The 14253-nt window shown below is 31.9% G+C and overlaps 1 protein-coding gene across 1 annotated transcript in view; it reads right to left on the minus strand.

Annotated features, from left to right (window-relative positions):
* Positions 1-408: 408 nt before the first annotated feature.
* LOC142235889 (uncharacterized) overlaps positions 409-14253 on the minus strand; it is a 42235-nt gene continuing 28390 nt past the window's right edge. Inside the window, exons 2-4 of the mRNA XM_075307140.1 lie at positions 948-1125; positions 638-805; positions 409-570 (exon numbers count right to left, since the gene is read on the minus strand). Of these exons, the coding sequence (XP_075163255.1) occupies positions 409-570; positions 638-805; positions 948-1125 (508 nt within the window). The remainder of the gene's footprint in view (positions 571-637; positions 806-947; positions 1126-14253) is intronic.

Genomic DNA, 14253 nt, shown 5'->3' on the forward strand with positions numbered 1-14253 from the left:
TCCCCACCCACCGTATTCTCCAGATCTGGCCCCAGCGACCTTTTATCGACTTTTTCTCAGACCTCAAAATGATGCTCGCAGGGACAAAAATTGGCTGCAATGAAGAGGTGATCGCCGAAACTGAGACCTATTTTGAAGCAAAACCGAAGGAGTACTACCAAAATGGTATCAAAAACTTGGAAGGTCGTTATAATCGTTGTATCGCTCTTGAAGCGAACTATGTTGAATAATAAAAACTAATTTTGACAAAAAATGTGTTTTTCTTTGTTAGACCGGGGACTTATCAGCCAACCTGTTATTCTTAATGGAATTTCTTGCTTCTTTGACTAGGAATCAATACCAAATTAATTTGAATAAAGACAAAATTTTTCGAAGGCGTTCTTTTTTTTGTCAGTGTACATCGTATTTTCAATGTTTATATGATTCATATCGATGAATATAGGTATTTACAGCAACTCTTTCCTTTTTGTTAATTATTATGATAATTCTCAACATATATTCTCCAATTGGTATAGGTAAAAGACGAAATTTTTCCTCGGGTGCAATCATGTCCTTAATAATGACGTCATGCTGAAATAAAAACAATCCATGAATTTAACAAAACAAAAAAAAAAAAACTTTAATCGACAAAACATACATCATAGGGACAACTGTGGTTTATATTCGAGTACTCTGTTATAAAATTGAAAATGAATTTCATAAAGAAATTCATTGAAGTATCCTTGACGAAGCGACAAAAATTGGCCGAAGTATTGTAGAAAAATGGCTTATAGCTGCCAGCTTTTTTGTACAGGCCCATTTTCAACTTGAACAAATATATTATGAAAATAATAGTCATGGTTCATTGTATAGCAATAATTTTAGCATAAAATAGTTGATATTTTAAAAGTCTACAATTTTAGTTTTATAAATTTGATTTTATTGTCGTTGAGAATATTTGCACTTACCGAAACATTTGATACGGGAAGCTCAAAAAATCTGAGTCTCATATTGACACCAACTAGACCACGAGTTATAACCTTTAACTTACACTCATCGAAGGTACAAAAACTTGAATCCAAAACTTCACATTGGAAATTTGTAAATTTGGTGGATGACGCCCCACTGCAAGTCATCCATAATAGGCTGGAGTATGGCAGCAAAGACACCAATAAAAAGCTGGATTTTAACATCACTCTGATTGATGGGGTATTGGACTAAGCTCTGAAATAACAATAAGCGGAATTCTAGATTTGAATTTGTTAATATATTTTTTAATTCAATTTTAATTGCTGTGATATGTCACCACATTCAATACATTATCAAAAACAAAAAAACAAGTATATACGGCCGTAATTTCGGCCAGGTTGAATTTTATTTACCCTTCACCATGGATTGCGTAGAAACTTCTACCAAAGACTGTCATCCACAATCGAACTATTTGGGTTGTGGTAATACTTACCGATGGCAAGGTATCTTAAAACTTCTTAACATCGTCTTCTAAATTGTAAGTTAGTCCATACGTGATATATATTTGACAAAAAAGGTATATATAGGTTAGTCTACAAATAATTATATAGACTTTTGCGCGGTAATTAGATAGCCAGAATTGAAATATGGGGGCTTTGTACAATTATGAACCGATATGGACCAATTTATGTGTGATTTGGGGATCGATTTATCTGAGCGCTATATATAACTATAGACCGATATGGAGCTAGTTAGGCATAGTTGTTAACGTATATGGCCGTAGCACAATGTACCAAATTTCAACTGACTCGGATGAAATTTGCTCCTCCAAGAGGCTTCAAAACCAAATCTCGTTATCAGTTTATATGGGGGCTATACACCCAGAGAAGGAATATGATCACCTCAAACATGTTCTAAGAGCAAAATGTTTTTTTTTGGGTGGTGACCATGTAACATGCTTTTCGCTACCATGTTATTTTCTCGGAAATCATGTATCTGATTTCGGCAAGCAGGTTATATTTGACGAGAAAATAACATTTTAGTGACAAACATGTTACATGATCACCCTATAATAATAAAATTTTGCTCTTGAAACATGTTTGAGTTGATCATATTCTTTCTCTGCGTGTATATAATTATGGAGTGATATGGACCAATACCTGCATGGTTGTTAGAGACCATATACTTACATTACGTACCAAATTTCAAACGAATCGGATACATTTTGCTCTTCCAAGAGGCTCCGAAGGTCAAATCTGGGGTTCGGTTTATATGGGGGCTATATATAATTATGGAGTGATTTCGAACAATTTTTGCAAGGGTGTTTGAGGCCATATATTAATACCACGTACCAAATTTCAACTGAATCAGATAAATTTTGCTCTTCCAAGAGGCTCCGGAGGTCAAATCTGGGGTTCGGTTTATATGGGGGATATCTATAATAATGGAGCGATGTGGACCAATTTTTGCATGGTTGTTAGAGACCATATACTAACAGCATGTACCAAATTTCAGCCGAATCGAGTGAAATTTGCTTCTCTTAGAGGTTCCGGAGGTCAAATCTGGGGATCGCTTTATATGGGGGCTATATATAATTATGGACCGATATGGACTAATTTTTGCATGGGTGTTAGAGGTCATAAACTAGGTTAGGTTAGGTTAGGTGGCAGCCCGATGTATCAGGCTCACTTAGACTATTCAGTCTATAGTGATACCACATTGGTGAACTTCTCTCTTATCACTGAGTGCTGCCCGATTCCATGTTAAGCTCAATGACAAGGGACCTCCTTTTTATAGCCGAGTCCGAACGGCGTTCCACATTGCAGTGAAACCACTTAGAGAAGCTTTGAAACCCTCAGAAATGTCACCAGCATTACTGAGGTGGGATAATCCACCGCTGAAAAACTTTTTGGTGGAAATAGGAATCGAACCCACGACCTTATGTGTGCAAGGCGGGCATGCTAACCATTGCACCACGGTGGCTCATAAACTAACACCATGTACCGAATTTCAACGGGATCTGATAAAATTTTCTTCTCTAAGAGGCTCCGCGAGCCAAATCTGGGGGGTCGGTTTATACGGGGGCTATACATAAAAGTGGTCCGATATTACCCATACCATCGGGTGGCAATACCACCCGACCTACATCAATAACAACTACTTATGCCAAGTTTCAAGTCTATAGCTTGTTTCGTTCGAAAGCTAGCATGATTTCAACAGACGAACTGACGGACGGACATACTTAGATCGACTCAGAATTTCACAGCGACCCAGAATGTATATACTTTATGGGGTCTTAGAGCAATATTTCGATGTGTTACAAACGGAACGGCAAAGTTAATATACCCCCATCCTAAAGGGTGATACGGTCAAAATTTGGTCAATATAAACTTGACGTATTTCTTTAAATTTTGCATTTAAAAAACCTGAAAGTTGCCAAATCAACCGTTACAAATGCAATTAAAGTGTTTGGGGAACGTTTGTCGAGAGACAGGAAGTCTGGATCGGGGGGAAATCGAAAACCGGAAGCCGCTGAGACGACAAAGAGAGTTGCCGGTAGTTTCAAGCGAAACCCTAACCTCTCTCTCCGAGATGCCGCAAATAAGCTGGGTGTATCGTCTACAACCGTGCATCGAGCCAAAAAACGAGCCGGACTATCGACTTACAAGAAGGTAGTGACTCCAAATCGCGATGATAAACAAAATACGACGGCCAAAGCGCGATCCCGGAGGCTGTACACGACGATGCTGACGAAGTTTGACTGCGTGGTAATGGACGACGAAACCTACGTCAAAGCCGACTACAAGCAGCTTCCGGGACAGGAGTTTTATACGGCAAAAGGAAGGGGAAAGGTAGCAAATATTTTCAAGCACATAAAACTGTCAAAGTTCGCAAAGCGAGAGCCTAACTGGATATTTTTCCTGAATTTTATACTAATTGAACTTGAAAAAGAAATTTAATTTGATTTTTTAAATAAACGATTTCACCGATTTAAACGCGTTTTCCCTTGACCAAATTTTGACCGTATCACCCTTTATGGTGGAGAGAATAAAAATGTGCTATTTTGCCAAATAAATAATTTTAAAATTTTTGTTTTGTCTGAAACGTTTGATTTCAAATATTTGCAATTTTTCGAGATTTTTTGACAAAATTTAACTAATTTGTACCATTTTATTAATTCGTACTCTGTCTTTAAACATTGTGTAACAAAAAAATTGAAATAATCCATTAAAAATATGAAAAAGGCGAGGTATATAAAATTTAATTAAAAGAATTCCCTGTGTGATTAAAATAAAGAACATCTTTAGGAGAACATTTCTCGAAGTGTTTCAAAAGTGGTGCATTTTTTTTGCTGGGCATTTAACTAAAAATTACAACAAGTAGCACAACCATAAAGTGCCGTTGCTTAAAAATTTTTCCACTAAAGTGCTACAAAGGTAACATTCAATATGAATACCTGGCCACGGGATGTTTCTCAGAAATTTAAACGCAGATGTATTGACATAATGGACTTCTCCACTATCATACATAAGGTATCTCATATTATGCTTTCTCCCTAATGAAACACCTAGAATGTGACAAAACTGATTATTATCATAATAAGATGCCTTAAAGATGGACCACAATTTCTTACTTAAAGCTGTCAATCAGGAACATTGTAATATGTCCCCGTTTTACAGTCAAATCTCATTATATTTAATCACATCCATGTCACCATATCTCTTAAGAGCTACAATTTAGAGTACAATGTTTCAAATATGATGACGATGGAGGAACAAAAATGATCCCGAAAAAGAAGAATATTAAAACAATGTTGCTTAAGAAGAGTCAAAAACATTCCATTTACACGACAAAACGATTTTAGGTTCCTTCTTTCATATATTCATAACAGGTCTTTACTGGAAAAAGGTGTGATTAAATGTAATTCATGGCAAGTGTTGCAAAATGATCATTGCAGTTATGAAGTCTTTGACACAAAATAAATAAGAAAGCATGATTTAAGACAAAGAAACGTGCTACCAAAAAGACATTTTTTTAAATGGAAAATGAAGGTAAAAATTTACAATAAAAAAAGAAATACAAAATAAATATATACACTAATAGAAAAAAATACGTTCTGCAATCGTGAACGAACGGTGACAAAATGAAACGGAAACGTTCACAAAAAATCAAAACGGAATGTTCACGATTTCGTCCACGAGCGTTCACGATTTCATGAACGGCATTCGTTTTTCTTTGGCCATGAAAAGTCTTAAAATAATCGTTATACGTTGTTATGTGAACTCTGACGGTGGTGCAATGTGCTAAGGCGTCTGTTAACGCGTATGGTGCAGACAACACAGGTTCGAGTCACGGTAGCGGAAATCTTTTTATACCCACCACCATAGAATGGTGACGGGGGTATAATAAGTTTGTCATTCCGTTTGTAACACATCGAAATATCGATTTCCGACTATATAAAGTATATATATTCTTGATCAGAGAGAAATTCTAAGACGATATAACGATGTCCGTCTGTCTGGCTGTCTGTCTGTTGTAATCACGCTACAGTCTTCAATAATGAAGCAATCGTGCTGAAATTTTGCACAAACTCGTCTTTTGTCTGCAGGCAGGTCAAGTTCGAGGATGGACTGTATCGGTCCAGGTTTTGATATAGTCCCCATATAAATCGACCTCCCGATTCTTGGGCTTATAGAAATCGTAGTTTTTATTCAATTTGCCTGAAATTTTAAATGTAGAGGTATTTTATGACCATAAAGAGGTGTGCCAAAAATGGTGAGTATGTTTTGGTATAGCCCCCTATAGACCGATCCCCCGATTTTATATCTTGGGCTTATAGAAACCGCAGTTTTTATTCAATTTACCTGAAATTGGTAATCTAGAGGTATAGTAGGACCACAAATACGTGTGTCAAAAATTGGGAGTATAGGTCCATATTTTGGTATAGCCCCCATATAGACCGATCTCCCGATTTTACTTCTTGTCTTATAGAAACCGTATTTTTTATCCAATTTACCTGAAATTGGAAATCGAGAGGTACTTTAGAACCTTAAAGAGGTGTGCCAAAAATGGTGAACAGCGGTCCATGTTTTGGTATGGTCCCCATATAAACCGACCTCCCGATTTGGGGTCTTGGGCTTATAGAAACCGTAGTTTTTATCCAATTTGCTTGAAATTGAAAATCTAGAGGTACTTGAGGACCATGAAAAGGTGTGCCGAAAATGGTCAGTATCGTTCCATGTTTTGGTATAGCCCCCATATAGACCGTTCTCCCGATTTTACATCTTGGGTTTATAGAATCCGTAGTTTATATACAATTTGTCTGAAATTGGAAATTTATAGGTATTTTAGGACCATAAAGAGGTGTGCCAAAAATGGTGAGTATCGGTCCATGTTTTGGTATAGCCCCCATATAGACCGATATCCTGATTTTACTTCTTGGGCTTCTAGAATCCGAAGTTTTTATCCAATTTGCCTGAAATTAGAAATCTAGAGGTATTTTCGGGTCATAAAGAGGTGTGCCGAAAACGATGAGTATCGGTCCATATTTTAGTATAGCCCCCATAAGAACGATCTCCCGATTTAACTCCTTGGGTTTCTAGAAACCGTAGTTTTTATCCGATTTGCCAGAAATTGTAAATATTCTCGTATTTTAGGCTCACAACAACGTGTATCGGATTAAGTTTTTATCGGTAATGCCTCCATATAGACCGATTTCACTTGTTGAGGTATAGAAGGCGTACTGATCATGAAAATTGCTTGAAACTCAATGTAAAATTTCCAGATTTTACTTCTCGGGTAAAAATCTACAGTTTTAAGATTTCAAATCAAGACGTTATTTTATAATTTTGTTGCACACTTACAAGAGATGTTAATGATTCCTCTAAAACTCAAACAAAAATGGTTCTTATAAATCCAGAATCTGATATAGTCCTCATAGGTGAAATCTTTAAATTTATCTTCGGGAAGTGTCCTCAAGTCCTCAAGCCCTCCTGAAATTTCAAAAGAAACCCTAATATTTGGTTCATGGTAGCGGGTATTTAAAATTCGGCCCGGCCGAACTTACTGCTGTATATAGGGTAAGTGCAGCAAATGTGGTATACCCATTTGTTTTTCGAAAGCCAAATTTTTTATTTTTCTTCGACGAGGCTAAGATTTTACCACATTCATTTTACTAGTGTTAGCCATCCACGCAACAATGAACAAAAAATTAGAAACCCATAATTTCGGATATATTTGCGAATTTATTAAAAAACACATTAAGCACGGATTCATAAAATGTGCAGGTAATGTGGTACACCATAATGTAGATTTTTTTGTAAAAAAAAAATAAATGCAATATGTGTATCGCAATTGCATACATTTTATGCTTATTTAATACTCGTCAGTTATTTACATCCGAAAATTAATAAATTTAAAATTTATGTTCACACAAAACGAAATGATTATGAACCACCAAAAAAACCTTCGAGCATGGGTAAATGTGAATTCTTTCAACTGGCACAAAGAAAGAGTTGCAAAAATCAAATTGATCTTTGATAGCTTCATTTTCTGACAGCCATAATCTATTCAGCTTGGTTTAGTTCTTCGTATGTTGTTAGATAGAAAAAAAGCTACTATACCACATTACCAGCCTATACCACATTTGTTGCACTTACCCTACTTGTTTTTAACAATCTACCAACTTGGCAACAGTAATATGTGGTAGAAAATTTGTTCATGAGCTGATCATATCGGTAAAACGGGATGCAACACATATTGAAAAATGAATTGGGAGTAAAGCCATTGAAGTTAAAAACGTGTAAGCCAAAAAGTTACTTCTCTTGCCCAAAAGTTGCCAGTTACTGATGATGATGGTTTTCTCTGATGATAAGCCATTCCAAATTAAGCAGTTTGTGAACAAATGAAATTATCGAGTTTACTTGCCAAAGAGGTCAGCAGGAATTTTACACCTTCGTTAGGCCATCAGAACTCAAGCGCCGCAAATGGTACCGGTGTGGGCCACCGTAACGGCAGATGGTCGCTGGCCGCTCGTATTCATTGACTCTGGGGCCCAAATGAATACCGAATATTATCGGGAAAATATACTATGTTAATGACAGTATTGAAGCATTGGACAGACAAACTGTTCGGTCTCGGAAAATGATCACTGCAACAGGACGCAGCACCAATGCACGCGTCAACCAAGAATAGCTTAAAAATGAGATGCCTCGCTTGCTTTCTACCGCACAATGCACACCAAAATTTCCAGACCTTGATCCATTGTACATTTGCACTTGTTGCATTTTGCAGAGTAAGATTGGCACTAAAGAATATCAAATTATCGATCATCTCAAGACGGCGCTTCGCCTAAAATGAGCCAAAATACCGCAGAGCCATTTTCGTGCCGCGTGTGTTGGCTTTGTCGGCCGTTTGAAGGTCATAATTCGTGGAAATGGTAGGTTATTCGAATAAATCTAATGTGATGCTAAAATTTGATGTTATTTCCAACATTTACTTTATTCCATTAAATCACACTTCACCTAGCCTGACCCATATCGGACGTTTAAAAGTTTTAGATCAATTTGACACAGGCGGAATATGTGAGTCGTGGTGTTATCATAGTGCAATATATCTTGAACCACCGTGTTTTCCATCAATTCAGCTGTGAGTCGTCCCAATGCGAGTACGAAATTTTTCCAATAAAATGTGTCATTTTGTATCTCCCGTTATAAATGAAATGAGTTAAAACAAGTAAGGAAAGTCTAAAGTCGGGCGGGGCCGACTATATTATACCCTGCACCACTTTGTGGATCTAAATTTTCGATACCATATCACATCCGTCAAATGTGTATGTCTAAAGGTTTGTCCCAAATACATACATTTAAATATCACTCGATCTGGACAGAACTTGATAGACTTCTACAAAATCTAGACTCAAAATTTAAGTCGGCTAATGCACTAGGGTGGAACACAATGTTAGTAAAAAACAAGTAAGGAAAGTCTAAAGTCGGGCGGGGCCGACTATATTATACCCTGCACCACTTTGTAGATCTAAATTTTCGATACCATATCACATCCGTCAAATGTTTTGGGGGCTATATATAAGGGTTTGTCCCAAATACATACATTTAAATACCACTCGATTTGGACAGAATTTGATAGACTTTTACAAAATCTTTAGACTCAAAATTTAAGTTGGCTAATGCACTAGGGTGGAACACAATTTTAGTAAAAAATAAATATGGAAACATTTAAATCTGAAGCAATTTTAAGGAAACTTGGCAAAAGTTTATTTATGATTTATCGCTCGATATATATGTATTAGAAGCTTAGGAAAATTAGAGTAATTTTTACAGCTTTTCGATTAAGCAGTGGCGATTTTACTAGGAAAATGTTGGTATTTTCACCATTTTTGTCGAAATCAGAAAAACATATATATGGGAGCTATACCTAAATCTGAACCGATTTCAACCAAATTTGGCACGCATAGCTATAATGCTAAATCTACTCCCTGTGCAAAATTTCAACTAAATCGGAGCAAAAAATTGGCCTCTGTGGGCAAATAAGTGTAAATCGGGCGAAAGCTATATATGGGAGCTATATCAAAATCTGAACCGATTTGGATGATATTTTGCAAGTTTTTCGAAACTCATAAAATATTCGGATGTACGGAATTTAAGGAAGATCGGTTGATATACACGCCAATTATGACCAGATCGGTGAAAAATATATATGGCAGCTATATCTAAATCTGAACCGATTTTTTCCAAAATCAATAGGAATCGTCTTTGAGCCGAAACAGGACCCTATACCAAATTTTAGGACAATCGGACTAAAACTGCGAGCTGTACTTTGCACACAAAAATACATCAACAGACAGACAGACAGACGGACGGACAGACAGACAGACAGACAGACAGACAGACGGACATCGCTAAATCGACTCAGAATTTAATTCTAAGACGATCGGTATACTAAACGATGGGTCTCAGACTTTTCCTTCTTGGCGTTACATACAAATGCACAAACTTATTATACCCTGTACCACAGTAGTGGTGAAGGGTATAAAAAAAGGCGGCAAAAAAATTTAAAAATATGGCACACCCAGAGAAGAAATATGATCACCTCAAACATATTTTAAGAGCAAAATGTTATTTTTGGGTGGTGACCATGTAACATGGTTTTCGCAATCATGTTATTTTCTCGGAAATCATGTATCTGATTTCGTTAACCAGGTTATATTTGAGGAGAAAATAACATTTTAGTGACAAACATGTTACATGGTCACCCTATAAAAATAACATTTTGCTCTTGAAACATGTTTGAGGTGATCATATTCCTTCTCTGCGTGCAACCTGTGACACAACTAACAGAAATAATGTCACATCGCTAAAATAGTACCATAAAGATAAAACTCTATTCTATCCATAAGTGTTATTTAGTTTTTTTTTATGAATTAAATTTTGGGTGACAATGGGGAAAGTCCGCAATTCCTTGCACATTATTAGGGGCGACAAGTGGTTTCCATCATGCCTAAAACTCGGCTGTAATATGGGGAATACAATGTTACTGCAATTCAAAATGATTTCTCTTTAAACATCCCTTTAAACATCACTACATTTAATATCCAAAAGAAAACGTTCACTCATGAACCAGAGGGCGAAATAAATAACGACAACGATTTATGTCAAAATAAACGCCCCAAAAAACAAAAACATCGGTAAATTCTTTTTCTACAGCCAAAATAAAAAAATCTCATTGTGATTGTGTTCTTTAAAATGCCAAAGCATAAAGATGAGGTTACTACCACATCATACGAATGAATCAAATTAAGGCATGTAATTCATGCCCCTAATGACTTAAGGTAAGCGACCGATCGTACAAAGTTAAAAACCAAGCATATACATGTATGCCAACCTTAATATTAAAAGAAAAGAATGAAAACAAAAAACGATAAATTATACATTCAAGTAGCCGTGGCAATTGATCACCCAACTAATTTCACTTAATAATGTTCTGTGTGTTCTGGAACCAGAATTTCGAAAATTGCTACAAATAAATACAATGACTTTGGCTTACCCACACAAAGATTTGAGAGGCAACTAAAGTGAAAAAGGATTGTACTAAATCAGCGTATAGCGTCATAAGCATAGAAGTACCTTTGGGAGGAGGGCTTATCGCCCTTCAGAAAAAGTTTAGCCACCCCCAGAGTTTGGAAACCTATTTACGATTTTCCGCTGTATATTATGACTATATTTTTCTAAAGAAATAAAATTTTGACAAAATTTTCGAAAAAATAAAATTTTGACCAATTTTTCTAAAGAAATAGAACTTATACAAAATTTTCTAGAGAAATACAATTTTTACAAAATTTTCTAAAGAAATAAAATTTTGACAAAATTTTCTAATGAACTAAAATTTTGACAAAATTTTCTAAAGAAATAAAATTTTGACAAAATTTTCTAAAGAAATAAAATTTTGACAAAATTTTCTAAAGCAATAAAACTTTGACGAAATTTTCTAATGAAATAAAATTTTCCAAAGATATAAAATTTTGACAAAATTTTCTAAAGAAATAAAATTTTGAAAAATTTTTTAAAGAATTAAAATTTTGACAAAATTTTCTAAAAAAATAAAATTTTGACCAATTTTTCTAAAGAAATAAAACTTAGACAAAATTTTCTAAAGAAATAAAATTTTGACAAAATTTTCTAAAGAAACAAAATTTTGACAAAACTTTCTAAAGAAATAAAATTTTGACAAAATTTTCTAAAGAAATAAAATTTTGGAAAAAATAAAATTTGGACCAATTTTTCTAAAGAAATACAACTTATAAAAAATTTTCTAAAGAAATAAAATTTTTACAAACTTTTCTATAGAAATAAAATTTTTACAAAATATTCTAAAAAATAAAATTTTTACAAAATATTCTAAAAAATAAAATTTTGACAAAATTTTTTAAAAAAATAAAATTTTGACAATATTTTCCAAAGAAGTAAAACTTTAACAAAATTTTCTAAAGAAATAAAATGTTGGCAAAATTTTCTAAAGAAATAAAATTTTGACAAAACTGTCTAAAAAAATAAAATTTTGACGAAATTATCTAAAGAAATAAAATTTTGACAAAATTTTCTAAAGTAATAAAACTTTGACAAAATTTTCTAATGAAATAAAATTTTCCAAAGATATAAAATTTTGAAAAAATTTTCTAAAGAAATAAAATTTTGACAAAACTGTCTAAAAAAATAAAATTTTGACAAAATTTTCTAAAGAAATAAAATTTTGACAAAATTTTCTAAAGAACTAAAATTTTGACAAAATTTTCTAAAGTAATAAAACTTTGACGAAATTTTCTAATGAAATAAAATTTTCCAATGATATAAAATTTTGACAAAATTTTCTAAAGAAATAAAATTTTGAAAAAAAATTTAAAGAATTAAAATTTGGCAAAATTTTCTAGAAAAATAAAATGTTGACCAAAATTGGAAATAAAGAAATAAAATTTTGAAAAATTTTCTAAAGAAATAAAATTTTGACAAAATTTTCTAAAGAAACAAAATTTTGACAAAACTTTCTAAAGAAATAAAATTTTGACAAAACTTTCTAAAGAAATAAAATTTTGATAAAATTTTCTAAAGAAATAAAATTTTGACAAAAATTTTGGAAAAAATAAAATTTTGACCAATTTTTCTAAAGAAATACAACTTATACAAAATTTTCTAAAGAAATAAAATTTTTACAAAATTTTCGATAGAAATAAAATTTTTACAAAATATTCTAAAAAATAAAATTTTTACAAAATATTCTAAAAAATAAAATTTTGACAAAATTTTTTAAAAAAGTAAAATTTTGACAATATTTTCCAAAGAAGTAAAACTTTAACAAAATTTCCTAAAGAAATAAATTTTTGACAAAATTTTCTAAAGAACTAAAATTTTGACAAAATATTCTAAAGAAACAAAATTTTGACAAAACTATCTAAAGAAATAAAATTTTGACAAAATTTTCTAAAGTAATAAAACTTTGAGAAAATTTTCTAATGAAATAAAATTTTCCAAAGATATAAAATTGACAAAATTTTCTAAAGAAATAAAATTTTGACAAAATTTTTTAAAGAATTAAAATTTTGATAAAGTTTTCTAAAGAAATAAAATTTTTACAAAATTTTCTAAAGAAATAAAATTTTTACAAAATTTTCTAAAGAAATAAAATTTTTACAAAATTTTCTAAAGAAATAAAATGATGACAAAATTTTCTAAAGAAATAAAATGATGACAAAATTTTCCAAAGAAATAAAATTTTGACAAAATTTTCTAAAGAAATAAAATTTTGACAAAATTTTCTAAAAAATAAAATTTTGACAAAATATTCGAAAAATAAAATTTTGACAAAATTTTCTGAAGAAATAAACTTTTGACAAAATTCTCTGAAGAAATAAAATTTTGACAATATTTTCTAAAGACATAAAATTTTGACAAAATATTCGAAAAAATAAAATGTTGACAATATTTTCTCAGGAAATAAAATTTTGACAAAATTTTCTAAAGAAATAAAATTTTGACAAAATTTTTTAAAGAAATAAAATTTTGACAAAATTTTCTAAAGAAATAAAATGTTGACAAAATTTTCTAAAGAATTAAAATGTTGACAAAATTTTCTAAAGAAATAAAACTTTAACAAAATTTTCTAAATAAATAAAATTTTCCAAAGATATAAAATTTTGACAAACTTTTCTAAAGAATTTTAGAAACAAAATTTTGACAAAATTTTTTAAAGAATTAAAGTTTTGACAAAATTTTCTAAAAAAATAAAATGTTGACCAATTTTTCTAAAGAAATAAAACTTAGACAAAATTTATCTAAAAAAATAAAATTTTGACAATTTTGACATAAAATTGTGACAAAAAAAACTTTGACAAAATTTTCTAAAGAAATAAAGCTTTGACAAAATTTTCTAAATAAATAAAATTTTGACAAAACTTCCTAAAGACATAAAATTGTGACAAAATTTTCTAAAGAACTAAAATTTTGACAAAATATTCTAAAGAAACAAACTTTTGACAAAATTTTCTAAAGAACTAAAATTTTGACAAAATATTCTAAAGAAACAAAATTTTGACAAAATTTTCTAAAGAAATAACATTTTGACACAATCTTATAAAAAAAAATTGGCAAAATTTTCTAAAAAACTAAAATTTTGACAAAATATTCTAAAGAAAAAAAATTTTCAGAAATAAAATATTGATAAAATTTTCTAAAGAAATAAAATTTTTACAAAAGAATGAAATAAAATGATGACAAAATTTTCTAAAGAAATAAAACT

The sequence above is a fragment of the Haematobia irritans genome, chromosome 4, assembly GCF_050003625.1.
Source record: "Haematobia irritans isolate KBUSLIRL chromosome 4, ASM5000362v1, whole genome shotgun sequence".
Classification (NCBI taxonomy): domain Eukaryota; kingdom Metazoa; phylum Arthropoda; class Insecta; order Diptera; family Muscidae; genus Haematobia; species Haematobia irritans.